This window comes from Callorhinus ursinus, unplaced genomic scaffold, assembly GCF_003265705.2.
Source record: "Callorhinus ursinus isolate GAN/ISIS: 27379988/994484 unplaced genomic scaffold, GSC_fseal_2.0 scaffold1, whole genome shotgun sequence".
NCBI lineage: Eukaryota > Metazoa > Chordata > Mammalia > Carnivora > Otariidae > Callorhinus > Callorhinus ursinus.
The window spans coordinates 141,645,255-141,669,170 of record NW_027397063.1 but is presented as its reverse complement, the minus strand read 5'-3'; the positions used below and the strand labels follow the sequence as shown (position 1 = coordinate 141,669,170).

Below are 23,916 nucleotides of genomic sequence, written 5' to 3'. Positions count from 1 at the left end.
TTTCTGTACCACAGTGAATTTCAGACAAAATATGACCCCAGGAAATGGGCCTGGAGGTATGAGAGTAGCTAATATAATCAAACATTTATTTTTGCGTAGCCCATTTTAACAATAACAGTAGCCACCATGTATGTACCGGGCAGAATGCTGGGCACTTTACCACAGTTATAGCTGTTAACAACAACCTTTCATGGTAGGTATTATTATCCCAGCTTATAGCCAAGAAAGAGACAGAGCTGATATTCAGACCCTGGCTTGCCTGGTTCCAAAGCCTAGACCCTCAAACAGCCATTCGGACAATGGCAAAGTATTTGTTAACTACCTAGTCCTGTTGTTTTTAATAAAATTCCGTGATGTGCTTAATCAGGCATTTAAACGTTTGATCTCATTTAAACCTCATTGACATAATATGATACGATAATAAGGGCACTGGTTTGTCTTTTACATAAAGGTAATAATACTGGTTTTTGTTTTTGTTTTTGTTTTTTGTTTTTTGTTTTTTTGTTTTCATTTTAGCCACCAGCTAAATACCTCCTTCCAGAGGTGACGGTGCTTGACTATGGAAAGAAATGTGTGGTCATTGATTTAGATGAAACATTGGTGCACAGTTCATTTAAGGTAAATCAACAAAGAAAGCAATCCATGATCTTTGTGATTTGGTCACATTTGTATTGGAAAGTAAAAATAAAAAAGGATGACATTTTGTGGTTGTTTGTGTATGACTTCACTGTGCATGAAGAAATCCCAAGAACAGTTGCTTATTAACTCTGGTAAACATTAACTCAAGTAGTCGAATATTACATAGTTAGTTTGGGGGGGAAATGCTGGGCTGCCAGTGTCACTGAGACCTCATTCTTACTTAGGAGATCTGAGTTTTCCAACCCTCCAACCCCTGCAGAAATACTTTTCATGTGGCAAAAGGCACCATGCCCCAGGACACTACTGTGTACTTGTCAAGCTGGTCAGAGTGCTGTATGTTTTATTGGGAGGAGCAGGACAGGTACCGTTAAACTGTCAAGCAACCTGCTATTTTGGAAGTTTCCCCAGACCAATTTCTGAAAGATGTCCAGCTCTGAAGAAGACTTCTAGAATGACAGCATCTGGGCAGATTCAGCCATTTATTTTGAGCTTTGTCATGAGAAGAGGTTGCTGGGTTTGTTTGTTTGGTTGGTTGGTTGGTTTACAAGCTTCATAGCTGAATGAGTATCCATCCACCTGCATGACTTCCCTCCTAAGGGGGCGGGGCTGCAGTGATGTCACACGGAGCATCAAGCCCCAGCTTCTTTCTGTCCCCTTCCTCACTCCACTCCCTGCCAGAAGGACAGCAATAATTACACATTCTCAGAGGGTGTCCATGTGGGACTGGCTGTGGCTACACTATTAAGAAGTGACTTTGTGAACCCTCTTTCCAGTTTTTGAAATGAAACGAGTTGTTTAAAAGAGGCAGATGATGAAAAGGTTTGGAATAGGGAGCTGGGGGAAAGAAGAAGGGTCCTGGTCCTATTTTCTCTTGGGATATTTCGGGAGATGAAACTGCTCCACTGTCACTCGCCAGTTAGACCCTGTTCCTCCTTTTACCCCCGGCCCTCAAATCCCCTTCCTTTGCTGAGAGATGTGAGAGGCACTGTCCATGATGGGGCATGTGTCTCATGTGACCCATAGTCATTCCTTGACCATTGAATTGGGAAGTGAAAGAGCCATCAAACTGACCTGGAGACCTTTCTGTCCAGAACATCCTCCTTGTGCCTGTTTCTCCCTGAACAGAAATCTTCCTTAACAGGACGATGCCAGACAGCTGTCTGCGAGTTCTTTGGGAGAGGGGAGGAGGTGCCACACCTTCTCTAGCAGTGGGAAAGTGGCCCCTCTGGCCACTGGGGCCTGGAGGTGTCACCTCCTTCCCCAGCACCCTGAGGGCCCTTCCAGGATTGATCCTGTGACTGCCATGACCTTGTGTCCCAGCTCAGCTCTGAACAGCATTGGAAGCCTTTTCTCCCCTGTGGGCAAGTTGCTCGGGACTTTTCAGGAGGAAAGCCCTTTGGAGCAGGGGTCATTTGCCATTTCAGCCTACATGGCTTCCTCCCAACACTGGCCAGACTGCCCGAGGTTTATGGAGGGTTCTTGCCTCCAAAGGCAGGGCCTGCTTGGAGGGCATTACACCACGAGCTGATGTGAACAGCATCTCTTCATCTCTTCCTTCCCTGGCCTGCCTGTGTTTGCAAGCAAAATTATCTTTATGGTGTGGGGTTTTTTTATTTGAGTATACTTCACATACAGAGTTATATTAGTTTCAGGTACCCAACATAATGGTTCAACAGTTCTTCTCCGTGCTCATCAAAATACATGTACTCTTAATCCCTTCATCTGTTTCACACACCCTCCCCACATGCCCTCTGACAACCACCTTTATTGTATGGTTTTTAGTGTTCTGAGCATTTCAGAGGCCTCTCCTTGAAAATGTACAACAGTACAACACACAGACTCTTAGACCTAGGGTGAGAACCGTGGCTTGGCATGGCCTCCTTTACAGCAGCACGTGAGAAGAGACTGAGGCTCAGGCTTGCTCTGAACTGGTGAATGGTTTTTTTCCTTTAATGTACTCTTTGGAATATGATTTCACAATCTGCTAATGCCTTGTCAGAGTTTCTTCCTTCAATCTTGTGTCTTTAGCATGATTTTGTATTTTATAAATTTTTTTAAAGATTCCATTTATTAACTTGCCAGAGAGAGAGAGCACAAGCAGGGGCAGTGGCAGGCAGAGCAGGCAGAGGGAGAAGCAGGCTCCCCGCCGAGCAGGGAGCCCGACATGGGACTCGATCCCAGGACCCTGGGATCATGACCTGAGCTGAAGGCAGACGCCCAACCAACCGAACCACCCAGGCGCCCCGATTTTGTATTTTAGTTGTAGCATTATAAAATACCGAACTCATCCTTGGCCTTCCAACCACAGGAGTGAATAAATTGTAATCTTAAGCCTCAGGTGCCCTACTGAGTACTTAGGAATGGTTCTGAGATCTAGAATTTTCTATGTATTTTCAGTTTACTTATCAAAGGTGTGTGTGTGTGTGTGTGTGTGTGTGTGTGTGTGTGCGTGTGTGTGTGTGTACACGTGTACAGTGATGGGCTTAAAGGCAGATCCCGGTAGAGATCCTGACCAGACACTCCGTGCCGCACACCCCTCTCTGCACCCCTGCCCAGTGGCCACCACACATGTGCTCTCCTCCCTCTCTCTCCTACTTGTCCCAAGGGGTTTGCATTCTTCTGATTCTCTTGGGCCTGTTCATTTGAGTAGTTTCCACCTAATTGATGGAATTCCATTTAGAACTATATGTAAGCCCAGCATTGACTTACACAAGAACTGCCAAAGAATCATATTTGGATTTTAAGTGTCATTAATATTGTCAAAGAGTTCTTTTAAATATGCCAAAAGTTTGCGGGTGTGCTGGGCATTGTGTTAGAGCAGAGCAGTCTAGGGTGGACTGGCTCTCCCCCACGGCTCAGGGCAGGAGCCGGTGCTGGGCAAGGCTGAAATCAGTGATGCTCAGGACCGATGGAGCCATGGGCACTCATCAGACCCATTACTGTAGCCGCGGAAGAGAGGAGAAACCAAGGTCTAGAGGGAAGGAGCCTGCCCAAGGTCTTGGCTTGTGGCCTCTGACTTCACCCCACGTGTCTGTGGCCCTGCTTTGTGTCCATATGCTCAGCATCTCCTGCTGAGCAGCCCATCACAGGGCAGCCTGCATCGGTGGGTCCAGTACAAATCATTCTCCCCCAAGTAGCAGGGTCCTCTAGGACCATCAGGCTCTCACCTCCTCCCCCTGGTGGCCAGCAGTGTTTCTGCATCATCCTGGCAGAGCTCTAGGCAAGAGCTGGGGTTTCTGAGAAGCCCCATTCCCTGGCTAGGCCGCCCTACCCTTTGTAGTTTAGGCCAGGAAGATGATAGAGAGGTTGGACCAAGATGCTGAAAACATAACGAAACTCAGAACAGAAAAAAATGTGCTTTTTCCTTGTACTTATTTTAAGGAACCAAAGCATTCTTGAACATCCTTTGCTTGAACTGTTTTTTCCAATAATAAAAACATTGGTCCAGGCAAGTCTTATTCTTACTAAAGTTTCCAATTTTATTTTGTTCTTTCAGATGTAGTAATTATCATTTCTTTTCTCTCTAGCCTATTAGTAATGCTGATTTTATTGTTCCGGTTGAAATCGATGGAACTATACATCAGGTAAGAAATCAAAGCTAAATCTGAGTTGCAAGTAGCATTTTTTGGTAATTACATTTCCTTTGAACTTACTTCTAAATTCCCATTTCATCAATAATTTTATGACTAAATCAAAAGGGAGAAGGTTTCGTAAAATAAATACAATGGTTTTCTGCTTTTTTTTTTCCCACTGAGATGAATTTCTTTTATACTGAGTTTATAAGGGAAACTAAAATCTGTTTGTAGATATTGGATGTGTTTGCAAGTTCAAATAGTTCTTTGATTTGATTCAGACTTTTAGAAGTTTCCATATCCCCCACTGGCCTAGCTTAACGGTCTAATTAACTTCCTCATGTAAGGGCTTTCGGCTACTCTCCTAGCCTGCAACAGGAAAATGCCGCAAGTCACCCACTTATGGGGGAATCTTGGGAAGGGGTGTCCGTTTCCAATGCCAGCCACTCGAGGCTGATCTTGTCACTCCTACACCGTGTTCTCCAGTGAATCTTTAACCCCTCTTTAACCCAAAGGATAAAGAGGGAAGGGTGTGTTTCGGATCAGGAGGCAAATTTGAATATAGATGCCCTAGTTAATTGGCATGCATCTTTGTTCTGATATTTTTTCTCCTTATCTGCATGACGCTTCTCTAGGAATAGCTTCATTTATGAATATATTGCAACATTGTACCTCGGAGGTTGAAGAGCAGGGGAGATTTTGTCAGGCTTTCCACAGGCATGGTCTGACCATCTTCCTCGTCAACCCCAGGGTCTTAAAGGGACAGTCTGTGGCCTGATATGTTTATATCCCAGGAAGGAAAATATCTCTTGGTGCTTGAGCCATTTTAGAAGGATGTCTTTCCTTAATGATGCCAGTCGTCTCTTTGGCCCTTGAGTACAGGGTGTCAGAGTTGGTGATGCCTTGGAAATCAGCTGGCCCAGCCACCTCGTTGTCCAGGTAGGGAAACAGAGGCTCAGCCAGAGAAAGGGTTGGTTCAAGGTCATACAATGGGAAGAATTAAAATGAGACTTCTAGTCTTTTGCCTCTGGGCCCATGGCTCTTTTCCTGATGCTCTGGTCCCTTCCCTCCCCTGCCAGTAGGTCCTGCCAGGAAGCTAGCCCTGAGAAAGGCAGCTTATCCCTAGTGTCTCCACACTTGACGCTTTTAAAAGCCATCAGGGGGCCAAAAGGCAGGCACTTGGGCATTTAACATTTGCAAAAGCATCAGCTGAATTAACTCAGCATCTGAGAAGCAGTTAGGGCTTCATTTATTATCTTGGCTTCTGCTACAAAGTAATGAGACAAAGGAGAGGCTGCCTACTAGCATGGCAAGAATTAGGAGAGAAATTAATCCTTCTTACCTCGAGACTATGAGCATGGCCCTCGGGGCCTGACCTGCTATGGCCAGCCCATTCTCGAAGGAGCCACCCCAGCTCCCCCAGCCTCCCTCCAGACTGCACTGTGATTCATATGGTGGTAGATACTCCAGGGCCCCAGGATTGGGGTCAGAAACTCTCTCTCCTGAGGGAATGAAGCCACAGGCGCCAAGAGGAGGACCAAGGCCCTGGCGAAGGCCGTGGCCTCGTTCAAGTAATCCAGGATAGGCTGTGCAGGTCCCAATGGGCCTATTCTTGGTTACTTGCACGCGGACGCGGGCCTGGACGCCGGCATCCGGGCCCAGGACCTTCCCCCCCTGCCAGAGGCACCAACAACCAGAGTTCCCAAATCAGTCTCCTGCCCTTTGCGTGTAGGAAAGCTTGCTTTCCAAGTAGTATTCCCAAGGAGACTGAGGACCACAGGCCATACCCATTCCCTGGCATCAAGGAGTCTCATGGACACAGTGGGGGCCTGGAGCTCCTGCAGCCACAAGCCCTGCCCTCACCCCCACCCCAGCCTCCCAGCTGCTCGCAGCCCTGTTGGCACCCACCCCAGGCCGTCCTGCTCCTCTGGCCCCTCGCTACACCCTCAGTCACAGACCGTGCTTACCCCACTCGTTCAGTTGGCCCCAAGTTCCCACCAAGGCCTGCCTCCGTGCAGAATTGCTCTGCAATGCACAGAATGCATTCTCTGTGCAGTACAGAGCCCCGCCCCTCCTCTGTGACTCCACGGGATAGACCGCCGGCAACACCTGCCTTTCACGGCCCCACGCGTACTCCCCCCAACCTGCCTTTCACACTTCCCCTTCAGCCACTTCTTCTCCTATCCCCCATCTCCTCCGAAGGGCTGGTCATGAAGGGCTCGGCCATGCTCTGACACCTGGGTATTTTCAGGCCAGGTCTCATGCTCATACCGTTTCCTCTGCCTAGAAGCTTACTTCTCATCCTTATCAGCCTGGTGAACTCCTGTTCATCCTTCAAGGTCCAGGCTGAATGTTACCTTCTGTGATTCGTTCCCCCTGAGAGGGGAGTTAACTGTCCTTAATATATCCCTGTACTACAACTGCCATTATGCATGCTTATCTTGATTTGCTTTTATTTATATCTGCTCTAGACTGTGAGCTCTTCAAGGGCAAGGCCTGTGTTTTGTTCATTTGTGTAACTTCTTCAGGCTGAGCACAGAGCTGGGGCTCAGTGAATATAAGCTGAATTGAATTTTAATAAGTTTGATTTATTTTAGGGAAGTGGCTAATTTCAAATGGAATTTATTCAAGTTTTAATTAGTTCTTCCCTCCTCCCACCTTCCCTATCTTCTGTCACCAGCTTTGCCTTCCCTCCCGTCTCCCTAGTCTCCTCAGATTTGTTCAGGTTCCCCAGTCAGGAGCACAGAGCCCAGCAGCCACTCTAGGAAAGTCTCCTCTTTGCCCCCTTCTGCTTGGAGGCCTCCCCGATGGCTGACTGGGGGCCTGGGAGTAGGCTGGCTTCATGTCCCCTGACATCTGTACCAAGCCCAAGCAGAGTAACCTTTGTGGTGTCAAGTGGACGGCTTCCCAAGCTGACACGGAAGGCCCTTCTTGCAGCTTTGCTGGGCCTGCCCTCCCACCCCAGGCCTTCCGAGCAGGGGAGGTGCTCCAGTCAAGGGTAGAAGGTGGCAACTGGAGCAATCCCAGAGCTGCCGGGCAATGGGCTGGGCCTGGACCTCCCAAAGGACAGCCCCCAGACCTTGGCCTTTGTCCACATAGGCCCTGACCCAGAACACGTGCCAAGAAACACATGTGAGAGAATGAGTCATTTCACACAAACATGGCACAACCCTGCCACTCACTGGTTCTGAAAATCCCTAAGACCTGCAGTACCGCGGTCAGCTTCCCTTTCTCCCTTGGGAGGAGGGTCTGCGCCACACTCAGACCCAGAGCCCAGTCTGAGGAGTGTGTCTGGCCTGAAGTGCCACCTCTGCCTACATACCCCTCACACAGGTGGGGTGTCCATGCCACAAATAGAGCTGGGGACAGGAAGCAGTTACCTATTCAGGAATTCTTCCTCCCTGGGTGTTGGCCCTCGGCCACCCCCAGCAGCTGCCACAACTGACCAGCTTGCTGTTTGCTACCGTTGCAGGTGTACGTGCTGAAGCGGCCCCATGTGGATGAGTTCCTCCAGAGGATGGGGCAGCTCTTTGAGTGTGTGCTCTTTACTGCCAGCCTAGCCAAGGTATGTCCTGCCCCCAGCTGGGCACCCCCAGCCACTCCACCCCAACCCCCTGTCAGTATCAGACAGCCCTCTGTGAAGGTGGGGGAAGCGGTTGCTATGGTGACAGGTTCCCACCCCAGATGGGATGGATGCAGGCCATGTGCGCAGTACCAGCCTGAAAGGCTTCCGGGTTACCATGGTGACAGGGAGCCCTTGGAACAAATGCTCCATGAAGTTGCTGCATGCAGCCGCCTCGAGCTGGGTGTCCACAGACCAGGATATCTCCAATGTGTCCAGTGTAACTGAGAAAGGCCATCTGCGTCTCCTCTGCTGACTGGCAGCCCACCGCAAGAGGCTCAAGCCTTTGTGTCCTTCATTAGCTTACACAGGTTTGGGGAAGGATGAATGTCCAAGATTCACCCACATGCACAGGCCAGAGGAGGGTTCCGACTGCCCTAGTGAGCCCTGAGATCGGGCAAGTGACTTCACTTCTCTCCACTCCATGTCTTCTAGAAATTAGGGATAATTCCCTCTACCTCATGGAGTGGATCAAATGAAATAATGCATGTAAGGGGCATAGCTTAGGGCCTGACTCATATGCAGCATGTACTCATGGAGCACCTGCTGTGCTCCATATGCCCCACAGACTCTGTCACGTGGTAAGTGCTCCTGATGTTCCTTGTTTAGTTATCATAATTCTTGATGATGACAAAATAATTCACATGGTTTGGCCTTGTAGCTTGGCATGAATCTTTGACCCAGCATCTATGCTGGCTCTAACCACATAGAGTGATTTCTTTGCCTTCTCCTACAGTTAAAGGCCCCCCCCACCATATGGTTATGTCTGCCCTTTCACAGGTGTGCTGAGCCAAGGGGGGGCGAGAGGGTAGGCCCCCACTCCTCAGAGGAGATCCTTGCCATGACCGTCTCTCACATCCTGACTCTGATGGTGCCAACGCCATCCATTTGTGGGTGGCACCACCAGTGTCTCCATGGGTGGCTCCGGGACTCTGAAGTATCCCCAGAGATGAGCTTTGGGGGGGCCCAGGTTAGCCATCTGCTCATCTCACATGCAATTCCCCACTGCCCCCAACAATTCCTGGCTCTGGACAGCTCCCTTCTTCTCCTCTGCATGCTGAGGACTCTGACTCCAGGTTCTCAGACATCCCGCTTTGCCAGACTGGGCATTCCTGGTTTGGGCCATCTCTTGGTCATGGCTGAGATGAGAGAGAACCCCACCTGCACAACATTCTGCCAGGCTCATTGCCAGGCCTTGAAGCATGAGCTGGTAGAGAGTGAAGCCAAAACCTAGGCCTTACTTTTGCATACTAAAAACAACGTGGCCTCAGGGAAGACAGTCTTCCCTGTGGGCACTCTTTCCCATGAACGGTACCAAGAGCAATGGTACTGTAGTGGAGATGGCTCTCCTGGCAGTGCTCTGAGGTGCCGAGGAGCCTGAAGTGACAGCTAAAGAAGTAACAAACAGGACGATTGCACCCGCTCAGGGGAGATGGAGAGTTGGGATTGGGGGCTGCTGCGTCGGGGGAAGGTTGGCAGATTCGAAACACTCTTGCTTGGCATTGTCCCCAGCACTCACTTAAGCATCCTTGTGTAGTCTCCCTTCCTGGACTGCTCCCACCTGCGCCTCCATCTGTCTCTGCAACCCTTCTCTCAGTGCTGCTCCAGCCTGGCTCAGCTGCATCAGCTCCCAGGTGCAGCCTTCCAGCCCTTTCCTCCCTGTGGACAGGTGGGCACTCCCCGGTTTTTGGCTCTGGGCTCAGCTCCCAACCAGCACTGCCACACTGGCCCACCACCCAGGAGCCCACAGGAACCCTCCGCTGACTGTCAGAGCCCTTCTATGTCTGCTTCCTCCTCTTGGTTTCCTTTATTGATGGGTTCACCCAGCAAATACTTACTTAGTGCCTACTGTGTGTTGGGCTCTGTCTTGGGCACTGGGGATGCAGCAGAGAACAAAAGAGAGAAAGCCCCTGCCCTCATGAAGCTTATATTTCCCACATTCATCTCCAAGGCCTGGAGCCCCCAGACTCAGACATTCCCTTGAAGGATGTATGCCACCACCAGTTTTAACAATTCTGGGGAAATTAATCGCTGTGTCCATCAAGAGTCAGCCCCCTAGCCTCTTTGGGAGGCTCACGTTCTTTTTAGTATGCAAACCCCAGGCAGAGGTTACACAGGTTGGAATCAGGGCAGGTAGTGCCAGTTATACAGAGAGGGGCAGGTGGATTCCAGATACTCTTAAGAGACAGAACTGCCAAGAATTTCTGATGGATTGGATATGAGAGGTGAAGGAAATGGAAGAATCCAGGGTATCTTACACAAATGGAAAGGAAAATAACCAGGATCCTAAAACACATCCAATTATGTAAATCCCTTTCTAGAAAAGTAATGCGGATCTTGCTGCAGGTGGCCTGGGGTTCTGGGCTCCTTCAGGTGCCTAGCCTTCACTGTGACCTGCTTTTCAGTATGCAGACCCCGTGGCCGACCTGCTGGACCGCTGGGGCGTGTTCCGGGCCCGGCTCTTCAGAGAATCCTGCGTCTTCCATCGTGGGAACTACGTGAAAGACCTGAGTCGCCTGGGCCGGGAGCTGAGCAAAGTGATCATTGTGGACAATTCTCCCGCCTCGTACATCTTCCATCCCGAGAATGCAGTAAGTGGCCCTAGGGGGAGAGAAGGCGGGGCCCCGTCCAGTTCCACCTTTGTGCCCTCAAGCACCTGGGCCAGCTTTCTTGGCCTTCCCTGGGTGAAATCCCAGTTCTGCCACTTAGCAGGTACCTGGCACTGACCAAGTTACTTAACCTCACTGAGCCTTACTTACCTCGTCCATCAAATGGGGATTCTAGGGATGCTGACCCGTAGGAGGGTTGGAGGATCAAGTGTGGCAGAGCGTGAAAAGCTCTAGAATGCTGTCTGCATTGGGGAAGTGCTCAGTGAGCCTGGATCTTAGCATTTTTCATACTGTTACTGAGAAGGGTTCCGTCAGTAACCTCCTGGAGCTGGCTTCATGAGTCCTGTAGATTCAGAAGGCTTGGATGACCTCTTCAGCAGAAGTTCTTAACCAAGAATGAATAAGAACACCTCAGTCAAGGCCTTCAGACAAGCCTGCCAGGCTTTTCTGCCTCGTAATGATGTCTTAAAAAGACATGTAGGATGTCTTCCTACATTAAACTCCCTGGAGCGTGGCAGCTCTTAGTGCCTGCTCACTGGGTGCAGCATGACTCTCCGAGCAAGAGAGAGATGCCCTCCCGCTTCCCAGCCTACACTTCCAGGGGGAGAGGAGCCAGCCAGGCCTGCTGGTAATGGCCAAGCCCTCAGCAGTACCTCCACGCTGGCCCTCAGCTCAAGCAGCCAACCCTGGACAGGAGGCTTCCTCCCCAGCCTGGGCTTCTCAGACGCAACAAAAGCTTCCCCAGGGTCCTTTCCTTGAAACCAGAACTCTGTGGCTCCACCTGTAACAAAAAACTGAGATCAAGCTAGATTCATTTAGTTAGTGCGCAGTGATTACTTGAGTAAACATTCCAAATTTATTATATTTAAACATGTTCGTTTTAGTGAGTTAATCAAATTCAACATAATTCATTTTGTCATTTGTCTCTAACAGATAAGGATTACTTCTTAATATAATCACAATTCCATTATCACATCTGACAACTAACAGTTTCTTAATATTATCTCATACCCTGACTGTGTTCATATTTTCCCCATCATCTCAAAAGGTTGTCCTACGTTTGGGTTGTTTGACTCAGAATCAAACAAGGTCCAAGCACTGCTTTGGTTAATAATGTATCTAGTAATTCTTGTATAATCTTAACAATTCTCCCTCCCTTCTCCCTTTCTCTTCCATCCTATTTACTTGTTGAAGAATTCTGGTTATTTGCCTTATAGAAATTTCCTCTCTTCTGGATCTGTCTAGTTGCAGCCTTATTACCAAAAGGCTGTTTTACTGTGTGTTACTGTGTTTTTCTAACTGCCATATTTCCTTTAAACAAGTAGGTAGATTACTACTTTTCAAATTTTTCAATTTTTTCAAGAATACATCATAGGCTGGGTGCCTGGGTGGCTCAGTCGGTTGGGCATCTGCCTTCGGCTTGGGTCATGATCCCGGAGTCCCGGGATCAAGTCCCATATCAGGCTCCATGCTCACCGGGGAGTCTGCTTCTCCCTCTGCCCTTTACCCCACTTGGACTCTCTCTCTCTCTCAAATAAATAAATTTTTTAAAAATTAAAAAAAAGAATACATCTTGGTGATAGTGTATACTTACGGTATCACATCAAGAGGCATATAATGTCAGGCTGTCCTACTTTTAAAGATTTCACTTTTATTATTATTATATTATTAAGTAGGCTCCATGCCCAATGTAGATCCCAATATGAGGCTCAAACCCACAACCCCAAGATCAAGACCTGAGCTGAGATCGAGAGTCGGATGCTTAACCGACTGAGCTGCCCAGGTGCCCCTTTAAAGATTTTAAATTGGTCTTTGGATTCAGGTGTTGTTAGCCTGTTCATCTGTTTTCAAATTCCCCATCATCCTTTCACCTAAAAATGAACAGCTGTTGATGATCATTTCCTTCATCAACTGTTTCATTAAGAATTATGAAATAGTGATTTCTAAATTCTATCATTCTTTCCACATTTATTGGCTGGAACTCTGTTTTTTGGTTTTTTTTTTAATCAAACTTGCCCTCATCGACTACAGATTACCCTAAATTCAGTTTGAGTATTTGAATCAGGAAGTCAGGGTAAAGTCTTGTTTCTTTTTCTTTCATTCTTCAGTCTTCAGAGAAATGAGGTGGTGCTCTAGCAACTTCCAAAAGCAGCCAGTGAATTTGTTTTAGGTATTAATATGAACTCATGGATTTTTTTATTGTTATAATCTAATCCATTTATTATTCTTTTGGATGCTCAAATGTTCACCTTTGGACAGCGGACATCCCTTCGTATAACAATAGTCTTTGAACGCTTCCTGTTTTCTGGTGCAACAAGATGTTCCATGCTCATCTTGTCCATTTCTTGCCTCAGCCCTGGAATCAACCACTTGTCTGTGGAGCCTGATTCCTATTAGTGGAAATGGTATTTAGAGACCACAATTTGGGTGGATTCTCATTGTTACTGAGATATCCTTTGCTTCTAGCCCTTTATACTGGACAGAGCTAAAATATACGTAATTTTTAGAATAAAATTAAATCATAAATTCATATTGATTTTTCCAATTCAATGTTATAACAGTTTTTATTTCATTTCTTTGGTTTTGTTTTTGTATCTGTATCTCCTCTTGTGCTGAAGCTCGTTTCCTAAATATATTAACATCATTACCTATTTGACTTAGTCTATTGTACATGTTCAATAGTTTCCAAATAGTAGTACTAACATTATTACTACTACTAAGACAATTAAATGCATGTAGGGTTTTTTGGAGAAATGTATAGGCAGAACACTATGTTTTAAAATCACTTGAAATAATTCTCTGTGGCTATGTCACCAACTTTATATATATTTAGGTTCATTTTTTATTGCTTTCTTTTCTTAGTTGTTTAATTTTATTGCAATTAGGTAACATATTTCCATGATTCCAACATCAAAACCACCAACAGAGATTGATTTAGAGAAGTCTTATGTCTATGTCTGCCCTCTCCCTCATTCCTGCCCTTCCCCTAGGAGTAGTCATTTTTGTTGTTGTTGTTAATCCTTACCTTGTTTATATTTTTAAATTATACAATGAATTGTTTTGTTTCTGAGCAGTCTTTAGATTTGTAAAAAGGCCCAAAATACTACTTTTGAACTTCTTTGATTTTCCCCAAACTTCTTTTTTTTTTTTTTAATTTTATTTATTTGTCAGAGAGAGAGAACACCAAGTAGGCAGAGCAGGCAGACAGAGGGAGAGGGAGGAGCAGAGCAGGGAGCCCGATGCGGGGCTCCATCCCAGGACCCCAGGATCATGACTTGAGCCGAAGCCTAGACGCTTAACCGACTGAGCCACCCAGGCGCCCAGCAAATTTTCTTTTTACATCCCTTCTTTTGCACCTCTTTTGCACCACCCGTTACCACCCCTCCCCACCCTCTATAACAAAGTGTAAATCCTGTCTGGGCCCATGGCTCAGACTGTCCTGAAATGTTATACTTCTGCTTTTAAGTGATCACTGTTGAGGATGGAGGAAATTCCCTGCTTCCCTTTGCCGTGCAGCATGGCACAGTGACCCCAAGTAGAAGCTTTCCTGTGCCCTGTTTGTGGGCTCCCTGGTGTCAGTGGCTGGCAGGTAGCCTCTGGCTCCAGGTGAGGTGTAAGGAGCTGGTGGGATACAATGGAAAGAGCTTTTGAAACTGGCAAGTAGCAAGGCCAGCTCTCCTATATTCTGCGCCTTGGCCTGCTTTTCTGTGGCAGGAAATCAAAACAGGCAAATGCACGCAAACTGGCATTTAGACTTCACTTAAAAAGCAAATACACTGACTTTGCCTTCCTCCCAAACCAGGTAGCTTTGGATCGATCATAGTTGGGACGGGAGAACACACAAGATGATGATGATGATGATGACGATGATGATGGTTTTTAGATACCTGTCCTCCTTACCAAAGAAAAGATTTAAAGTGCGGGGGGCCCAGTCAGGCTAGGAGCTGCCCCCAGCGCTGGATGCGGTTCTGCTGCCCCCTCCACACACTGTCTTCCAGGTGCCCGTGCAGTCCTGGTTCGATGACATGACGGACACAGAGCTGCTGGACCTCATCCCCTTCTTTGAGGGCTTGAGCCGGGAGGACGACGTGTACGGCGTGCTGCACAGACTCTGCAGTAGGTAGCGCCGGCCTCTGTCTGCCTCCCGCCCGTGCGCCCTGGAGCCTCCGGCCTCGGGGACCCACCTGGCCTCCGCTCCCTGGGAGCAGGAAGTGAGGACACTCCACGCTCCAGGCCATGAGGTCCACGTGGCCATACCTACCTGTTTTCTTTTTTAAGAACAGAAACAACTATTTTAAAATGAACTCTTTTAACAAATTTCCTAAAGGGACATGCATTTTACTGGATTTGCTTTTCTTAAAACATACCAAAAAGGAAAAAAAAAAAAAGCTTGAAATCTATCAGACTTCCTTTCAACTGTCCCCCTGGCCCTCTCCTCCAAGCAGACAACCTGTCCCTTTCTACCCCAGCTTGGAGCAGCTGACCCAACTCAGAATCTCTTTCCTACAGGATGAAGTGCCTTTTTGAATGTTATTTTAAGCCAAGAGTTAATTTTTCTACACAACATATTTCCAGACATCTTTTAGTCTTTTATTGTCTTAGATTCTCTAAAAAGACGAATATGACAATTTTCTAGAACCCGGGGGGGGGGGGGGGGGGGGGTGGAGGTGAGTCCTACAAGCCTGTCCCCCAGCAGGTGTGAGTGCTCTGACACCCGGTGACACGCCCCAGGGCTGGACTCCCGGCAGGAGCCTCAGCAACCGTGGCAGCGTCTCCGCTCAGTACGGACCCAGTTTGGAATGTATCTGCAGTTGTGCGGCTCAACACTTTAGGAGACAGTAGATACCTTTATAGTATCACTGTTACTTCAGGTGGTGACAGTCATGTCCTGTGGTCACACTTTCCCCTGGAAAAGTGGCACCATCACCTCTGCTTTCACACCACTACCATACTTCTGTACGTTTTTCATTCCGTGGCTGTCGTTCTGGGTAGAGCAGTTCCAGGAAACTCCATAACCCCCGGATATTTAAAAAAAAAAAAAGTCTGTGTCTTGATTTTTTAAATGTTTCCTTTCCAAAAGCTGGATATACACGGAGCTGTTTGGGAATTTTCTTTGCTGCTCCCGCGCTGCCACCGAATGGATTTGACCAGCGGCTGTTAACACTGTTCCTTGCCACCGTGCCTATGCTCAGAATCTGCTCCCTGCTAAGCTGCAGGCTTGGACAGGGTCAGAAACGTAGGTGTCCCCCCCCCCCCGCCCGCCCCCACTGCAGACTGCACCAACCGCATCCCTTCCCGGGCACCGGCCGCGGGAGTTCGGGAGGGAACAAAGACACGGGGGCCAGCACACCACACAGGCGTGGTGTTCGTTCTGAATGGCCCCCAACATCAGCTACTGTGATGAGCCGACCGTTCTCCCCTGAGAACGCGCGGCCTCAACTGGCCACCGCATTGATGTGGCCCAAGTCCACTCCTGGTCTTCTCTTTTGAAGCACAGACTATTTTCTGAGCCGGGGTTGGGGAAACCTGTCCAGATGTGGAACTCACCCCCCTGAGCCAGGAGAGGCGGGGTGCCCTCCCTGGGCTGGGGCTTCCTTTGCAGCCTTTCCCGGGGAGCTGTTTGAAGCAGTGCCATGTTCCTTGTTTGACCAGACAGTCTATAAAGTATTGCTCTTAACAAATAATTTAAAAGAACCCTTTCGTGTCGGCACCATTGCCTTAGTCCTCTGTGGGGTGGGCCTCCGCCAGAGTTCCGGTGGGAGCGACCGGCACCAAGTCTGAAGATGGGTGTCGAAGTGCAATTTTGTTCTTGCTTTCGTTCACAAAATAATCACGTCCTCCCAACAGCACTTTGGGCTGTGGACTGCCATGCATTCAGAAGAGAAGTGTCCAGGGGTAGCCAGGCACCCCAGCATTCTGAGTGTGCAGAACCCAGTGATCCCCATGCCAGTCACGGTAAAAATCGCCCCATGTTAGGCATTACCACAGAGAACAGCAGTCATGTGGCAGATCTGCACATGCCCTAAACCTTGATTTGGAAAACTAGTCATTAATGACCCGCTGCCTTAAATGTTCTTGAATGTTGCAGTCAGGTGTCTGTCCTGCGTTGAAATCCACACAGAAATCAGTCCTGGGGACAGCCTTCGACCCTCCCTCCTGCCCTCTTGTCTGCCGGCATCACACGGTCTTCTCCGGAACAGAGGGCAGAGAGGACTGAAATTCTAGAGTATTTCAGGGGACTCGAACCTAGGAAGAGTGTCCCACTTCTGTGAAGACACTGGCAAGCTTGAGCCAGACACTGCACCTGCTAGTTCCTGAAACTGCGAGCACCATTGCACGGCTGTTGGGGATGGAGCCCGGTTCCAGCCACCGCAGACACAGACTGACTCGGGGGGGGGGGGGGGCAGGAACCAGCCCCCCCCCCCGCCGAGCCTTCTGGACTCTGTGCACCTTAGTTGACCACACTCCAAAATGCCAAAATTTTTATTTTAGCCCTTGATTCTGCTTTATGTACATAATCAGAATATCTATATCTCTCTCTATATTTTTAATCATCTACATGTAAATGAAGCAATAGAATTCTAACATAAGGCCAAGAAATGAGATGAATGTTTGGGGTTTATGTTTTTTAAGGTAAATACGGGTATTGTTTTTAATTATTACCTTTTATTAAATTGTGGGCTTTAAAACCTAATGAACCCCATTAGCTATTTCTCTGTGCCATATGCTCCCCATGTTACCAAAATATCCCCCCCCCACACACACACACACACACACTCTTTAACCAAAAGAGAAACCCAGCCTCCTGAGTTTCTTGGTCCTTTGAGTACCAGGTTAAAATATAGTCTCCTGGGAAGTATTTTTTATATTAAGATCTGGGACAGGAGATCTTGGGTCATGGACTCGGGCCCCTATGATGTGACAACATCTCTGGCCGGGCCTTGGGTGGCGGTGCCCGGGCCCATCTGAGGTGGTCACTGCTCTGTCTTCCACTGCTCTGGAATTCTATGTGTTGGTCTGTGGCTTCACCCATTAGCTGTTTGTAAACAATGTTATCTGTATCCTAAGGAGGAACACTACTTGTCACCCCCATTGGTTGGTGGGGAAGCTCCTTTGACATCGCAGTTTTGATGAGGTGACTTTGGAGACGTGAAGAGGCCCTGATGACACTGACTTGTCATGGTTGCAGCATTTGAACTTTCTGGTTTAAAAAAAGAAATCTGTAAATTTATAACCTGGCAACACTTTACAACCCTATATTTTAAAGACCTCTCTCTAATAAAATCTAGAACCGCGCAGCCCTATATGGTCAAACACTCGTGACGTTTGTGCCTCTGCTTTTAAAGGTGCTGTGATGGACAGTTGGCGAGCCAGGGTTCGCGGAGGGGGGGGAGGTGGCTTGAAGTGCTTGCAGTTACCTGAGCAAAATCTTACTGGCTGCCTCTGTTCCTGTCTCACTGTAAAATTGATGGTGTCTGTTGCTGTCGGTTCTCCAGGGAGCTTCTCTGCAGACTAACACCCCCCTGTCCCCCACCCCCCGGTAGTGGAGATTCTGGTGCCTGGGTAGTCGTGGATTTCTGTTGGACGTTTGAATGTGACAAACAAGCCAGCATTACTTGGGAAATACTACATGTGGAATGTGCACGTTTCCAGGGGCGAGCATTGTCCCCCGGGAGGTTTGCAATGATTTCCTTCCTGCCAAAAATAAACACGTGAAACTGCGCCCTCTTGTGGATGGACTGCTTCTCCAGCGCCCGCGCCTCTTTCCGCTCGCTCTCCGCTCTGTTCTCTCCACCCGCACGGCCTCACGCCGGCGGCGCCTCGGGGCTCTTGGGGCTCCCGCGTCTGCAGAGCTGGGGTGGATGGGAGCAGGGACGCGGCATCCCAGGAGCCACCGACCTTGACCCGCGGGGACGCTGGAGGACCACCCTGCCCAATGTTAGGCCCTGCAGACAGAAGCGGTGTGGCTCACTCTGCTTGCACCGGGATTCCGGCCCTGCCAACGGACTTCCCGGTACAGCCCCCCACCCCACCCCACCCCATGGGAGCCACCGGCCCTGTGTGTGGAGTATGGTACCTAAACCCAGAGCCCATGGGCATGCTGGCTGAGATGCTGTGATTACCAGGTGAAGCATGGCAAGGGTTAGAAAGAGTAAAGATAGCCAAGACAGCTTTCTCACAGTGAGACATCCCCCAGGCACTGTCCTCAGCCCAGCCCCTCTGTACATAAAGGTGAGACAGGCAGCAGGTGCCCCTCTGCTAGGGAGTCGTGGCAGAGCCTTGGGCCTGGCCACACCACTCTCAGGACTGTTGCTTCATGGCGATCCCTAATTCAGATAACACCAGTGTCAACAATCCCATTAGCCAGGTCTTCTCCCCATTTCATGGAGGAGAAACCTGAGGCCAGTGAGACAATTCTTTGCAGTCTCTGTTCTATCACAGGCCTCCACCGGGCACGTACCCTCGTCCTGGACCACACAGGACTCAGTGTGTGGGTCCGCGCAGGAAACCTACTATCTACCCAGAGACAAGACCCCAAATCCCCCACAGCTAGTCTGTGCCATGCCCCTGGGTTGCCCTCTCCACAGTGGGGCAGCTGCCCAGCCAGAGGAGTCACCCCAGCTCTCCCCCTGGTTCTGGACTCCTAGGCTGTGTTCCCCTCTCTCCGTGTCTCTCCTTGGCTCTGCTCGCCCCCGGCCCTCTTCTTTCCCTCCTTCCGCCCTCTCTGGCATTGCCCCCATACCCACAACTGCTTCACACCTCTGCATACAACCAGACAGACAGACAGCTGAGAACTGTGGCAACTCCTGAAGCTGAGGTGTCTGCATGAACGTAGATCCTCTGAATAGGTGGGAAGGAAACAGAGCATCAAGAGGCCACTTACTTGGGACTTGGCATACTGAGATTTCACCTCCGGATATTTTCTTGTTTGCACACATATCGTCTGTATTCAGGACCAAAGAATGGACAGGAAGTCGGGGAGGGAAGGGGAAGAGTGGCTGGGGAAAGCCAGCCTGGGAAGATAGTCTGTTGAGCTAGTGGATGGGGGGTGCACTGGGGGCTTGTGGCAGAGTCCTCCGAGTAACTGGAATGCTTACATGGCAGATCTGTGCTGGGACTGCCCACGGGTCAACAGGCTACTCAAGGCCCAGAGCCACAATTGGCATGGTCAGCACCTGATCTCCAAGGAGGATATACTGGACCCTCCAGCACTCAGGAGGAGGAGGGTATGTGGGATGGAGGAGGGTATGTGGGCTCCAGTTTTCCCTCCCAAACTTCCATTACAGCTCCATCTCTTAGCTCAGTGATTCTCAGCTGTCACTGCTCATTAGAATCACCTGACGGCTCTTAAAAACAGATTCCCTTAAGTCCACTCCAGACCATTTAAACCCCAAACCCTGAGAGTGGGCATCACATTTTTACTCAAAGTTTCAGCAAGGGCTGAGAACCCCTATTCTGACTGGCAGTGGAGGAAAAGAAAGTCCCCAAACTGTTTCAGGCCTGATACCCAGGTATGGCAAAGGGGCTACAGGCAGGGCTTAGGGGAAACGGCGTGTATTGCTTTACCTGAAAGACCAACCTTACATGTTCATCGCTAAAAAGGTGAGGAAACCCAGAAAATTACAAAGAAAACCCCACACGGTCACTGGGAGCCTTTCCCAAGGCAGGAGCGAGGAGGGGGGCCTAATAGCCACACACAGCTGACAGTTCCCTGCTTTTACACTGAGGTGGGGAGCAGAGTGGATACCCCCACTTCACATGGGAGCACTGCCCACCAACCTAACCGAGCCTTGCCACCCCTCACCCCTCTATCCTGGCCCAAGCGCTGTCCCCATGGGGTGGGTGCACAACTGGGCAGGGTGACACATCCCCAGCCGCGGGAAAGCAAAGCAGGGACACCTCCTTGTTCGCAGGGACCCAGGGCTCTTTTCTGGGCTGTCTTCTGACTCCATTAGGCCATCAGTGGTGGCCCGGAGGGTACAGCAACAGACTCCACTTCCTCGGGCCCCTAGCGGTTCCCACCACGTCGACTTCCGAGGAGCCGCTCTTGTGCCCCGGTGACCGTGTCACTGCTCCTCCGCGGCCTGCAGCCAGATGGGGGGGGGCACATGGTCCTAAGGCTGCTCTCCTGAAAGGCGTGGGGCCAGGATGTTTCCAGGCAGTGGGATCCAAGACCCCCAGTCAGGCCTTACCCCCCCCCCCCCCCCCCCAACCCCTGCCCTGTCGGCTCTCCGGAGGGTCGCAACCCCCTGCAGGGCCTGGTCCCCGCGAGGGGCGGCGTGTCGCACCTCCCTGGGAGGGACTCTGAAGAGAGCTGGGACAGCCACGTGAGAACCCGGGTTTAGGCACTTGGGGGCGGGGCCTGAAGGGGCGGGGCTGATTCCCAGCGTCTGCCCCGCCCACTCAGGGCCACACCCACGCCTTTGTCAACATTGACGCGGAGCGGGCTGGGCCTTGCGAGATAAACCCGTAAGGAACACAGTAGCGACAGAGAGCCTGCGAACCTGCCAGGGGAGGGTGGGTGGGCCGCAGGGTCCCCCAGGGCGGGAAGGGTCAGTGGGATGAGTGGGTCCCACAGCCAGGGCGGTGCTAGCTGAGGAGGAGGAGGGGGTGGCGGAGCCCCCTTTTTCCTCTGGGGGAGGAGGGAGGGAGAGGCTGGGCATCCCCTGGTCCTTGTAAGACCCTAGTTGCCTGTGAGTACTACCCTGGGTCTCAGTTTCCTCTCTCTGTGTCATGGTTGTGATCCCATGAGCTGGAGATTGTCCACACCAGACACAAAGCAGTGCTGCTTATCTGCACCGGTCCCCCCCACCCCGACCTGGGGCCCACTGCCATCTCTCTTGGTCCTGGGATCACAGGTGCAAGATGGTGCCCGCCATTCTGGAGGGGAGTAGTTGAGCCCATCCAGAATCTTCTGGATTCCAGAGACCCGGAGATTTCTGGGGAGGGACGTTGGAGAGGTCCTTGTGCCCTGCACTACGCTGCAGAGGCTGGGTTGCACCAGGTGGGGTGTCCCGCTCACAAGATGCAACCTCCCCTGCCTTCTCACAGGAGGACATGTCAGCTCAGAAGAAGCCTGAGAAATGTGTCCTGAGTCACGCAGCCAGGCGGCACTTCAGCTGGGGCTGGAGCCTGACTCTGAGGAGAGCTCAACTCCGGGCCTCTGCGTCAGGAAGGGGCCCAGAAAGGGTCCAGGTGATCGGGGCACCGACCACAGGAGCACATCAACAGATATTTCTGTTCTATTTAAGCAGCCGTCATTATGCCAGGCACCATTCTAGACGCAAGGTACAGCAGTGAGCGAGGCTCTGCCCACCAGGCCCTCACACCGCAGCTGGGGACACAGACACTGAGCCAGGACCCAAATGAGTAAGGTTATCTGCTTCTGGAAGCACGAGGAGGATGAGAAAGTGGTGGGTGGCTGGGAAGAACACTGCTTATCTACCATGGTCAGGGAAGTCTCCTCTGGGGGGGTGTCATCTGGGTTGAGGCCAGAATGCAGAAAAGGAACCATGGGAAGATTTAGGGGAGAGGCTTCTGGCAGAGGTAACAGCAAGTACAAAGGTCCAGAGACTAGAATGAGGTTGGTGTCTTAAGGGACAATGAGAAATTTGTAGCTAGAACACAATGAGGAATGGGGAGAATGAATGGAGATGCAGCAGAGGGACAGGCAATTTAGGGCTTTATTTTAGGGAAGCCACTGGAAGGTTTAAAGCAGGGGAATAGTGTGATCTCTTTGTGGTTAAGAGATCCCTTTGGCTACTGTTGGAGGATAGACATAGGGGTCGAAGAGACCAGGAGACACAGAGGGAGGTTCAGGCTGAACTGGTGAGAGGCTGGCTGCTGGGGCAGGGCAGAGAGGCCCAGCCAAGTTCAGGATCCTGGATGAACCAGACTGGCTAGTGGCCACCCTGTGCATGAGAGGGAAGGAGAGGAACCCGGGATGGCCCTCAGGTGTGGGGCCTGAGCTACCAGTTGGATGTTCATGCCATTTCTTGGCCTCGGAGGAGGTCTCTGAGGGGCCTGACCTGGATGTCAAGCATGAGGTCAGATGCACCAGGGGAGATGTGACCAGACAGATGAAGGATGAAGGGTGGGCAGGGGGTGGGGGTTCGGAAGGAGTGGGAGTCCGTGTTGGAGGAGACACTAGTGTTCCCCTGGCATTTACAGCCTGGGGACTGGAACTTGGAAGAAAACAGACAAGAGACAGGAGCTAAGGCCTGAGTTGTGTGCCCACTGACATTTGAAGGCCCCAAAGGAGAGGGCAGAGTGGCCAGTGAGGTGGGGAAAACACTTGGGCTGTGAACTGTTTCCAGAGGAAGGGGTGGCCAGTGGGGTCCCTGGGTGGTAAGAGGGAGGGTGAGGTGAGGACAGACAACCATGCATCCGCTGTGGCAAGAGTGGGCATTGAGGACTAGGAAAGAGCCATTTCCAGGGAGTTCTGGAACAAAGGCCAAGCAGAGTGCACAGGAGTGGGGCAGGTAGAATCTGCAGGGAGGAAGGAAGAAGTGAGGACATGGGATTTTGCTGAGCATGGGGACAAAAGGAGTCAGGGAAACAGGCATGCACAGGCGGAGGCAAACACACACACACACACACCACCGTATAAAGGAACAGAGTGTTCTCCCACACACAAGGTCAGACACACACAAGGACTAACTACCTGTCCTGGGACAACACAGGCATCCCTTCACACACAGGGACCTCTTAACTCTGTTAACCACAGTCACATACTGGCAGTAGGTCCGACTGGGCACAGGTGGACCCAGACTTCCTGGAGTCACCCCCTCTCTGTGACAGGGAGTAGTGGGGCTGAGGCCTGGACATGGGGAAAGGGTGTTGGGGCCAGTATGTCCTGGCAGAGGAGCCCCACTGGACGGTCTGTGGCTAGAACTGAGGCCAATGGCCTAAAGAAAGGGTTTCTGGAATGCTATATTTTCAGCACCTCCCCCACCCTACAATCAGGTAGGAAAGGAGGGAGGTGTGGGAAAGGTGTCTTCCCTGCAAAGGCTGGACTGGCCTCTCCCACAATGGGTATCAGGGCTCCCTGGGTAGGGCTGTGCTGGGCAGCAAGCCCAAACGGGGGGCAGCAAGGACAGCAGAGATGCTAGAGGGAGCGTGGCCACCTCCCCCACCTCCTGAAGTGACCTGGGTCTCACAGAAACAGACTGCCGCCCCCACCCCCAATAGCTTTGGTCCTCCTTCCTCCTAAAGTTTGTTGGAGTGGCCTGGCCTTCTGGGGGTCAGGGGTCAGAGAAGGAAAGTCACAGTATATTCCACACCCCATATCTTAGACCAGCCGAGGCGTCCAAGCCCCGCTGACTCTGGCCACCAGGACCCAGGCAGGGAGGCCTGGCAGACCAGCCATGGCCCTGGGGAGGGGTGGCTCTCAGAGAGCTGGGTCAATATTTGTTGACTGACTGACTGACTACGTTTGAAGCCCAGCCCACAGGCGGTGGGTTGTGTCGTGCTG

The 23,916-nt window shown here is 50.5% G+C and overlaps 1 protein-coding gene across 6 annotated transcripts in view; it reads left to right on the top strand.

The window, feature by feature from the left end:
* Nucleotides 1–18,164, top strand: part of CTDSPL (CTD small phosphatase like) — a 112,132-nt gene extending 93,968 nt beyond the window's left edge. For 2 of the 6 annotated variants that reach the window (XM_073902104.1, XM_025884420.2), the window contains 6 exons: nucleotides 517–618; nucleotides 4,167–4,223; nucleotides 7,684–7,776; nucleotides 10,239–10,424; nucleotides 14,441–14,558; nucleotides 15,523–18,164. In XM_073902104.1, the coding sequence (XP_073758205.1) occupies nucleotides 517–618; nucleotides 4,167–4,223; nucleotides 7,684–7,776; nucleotides 10,239–10,424; nucleotides 14,441–14,558; nucleotides 15,523–15,932 (966 nt within the window). In that variant the 3' untranslated portion in view covers nucleotides 15,933–18,164. Of the gene's footprint in view, nucleotides 1–516; nucleotides 619–4,166; nucleotides 4,224–7,683; nucleotides 7,777–10,238; nucleotides 10,425–14,440 lie in introns of all 6 variants that reach the window. The other 4 variants (XM_073902124.1, XM_073902110.1, XM_073902116.1 and 1 more) reach the window with 3 other exon arrangements.
* Nucleotides 18,165–23,916: the final 5,752 nt, after the last annotated feature.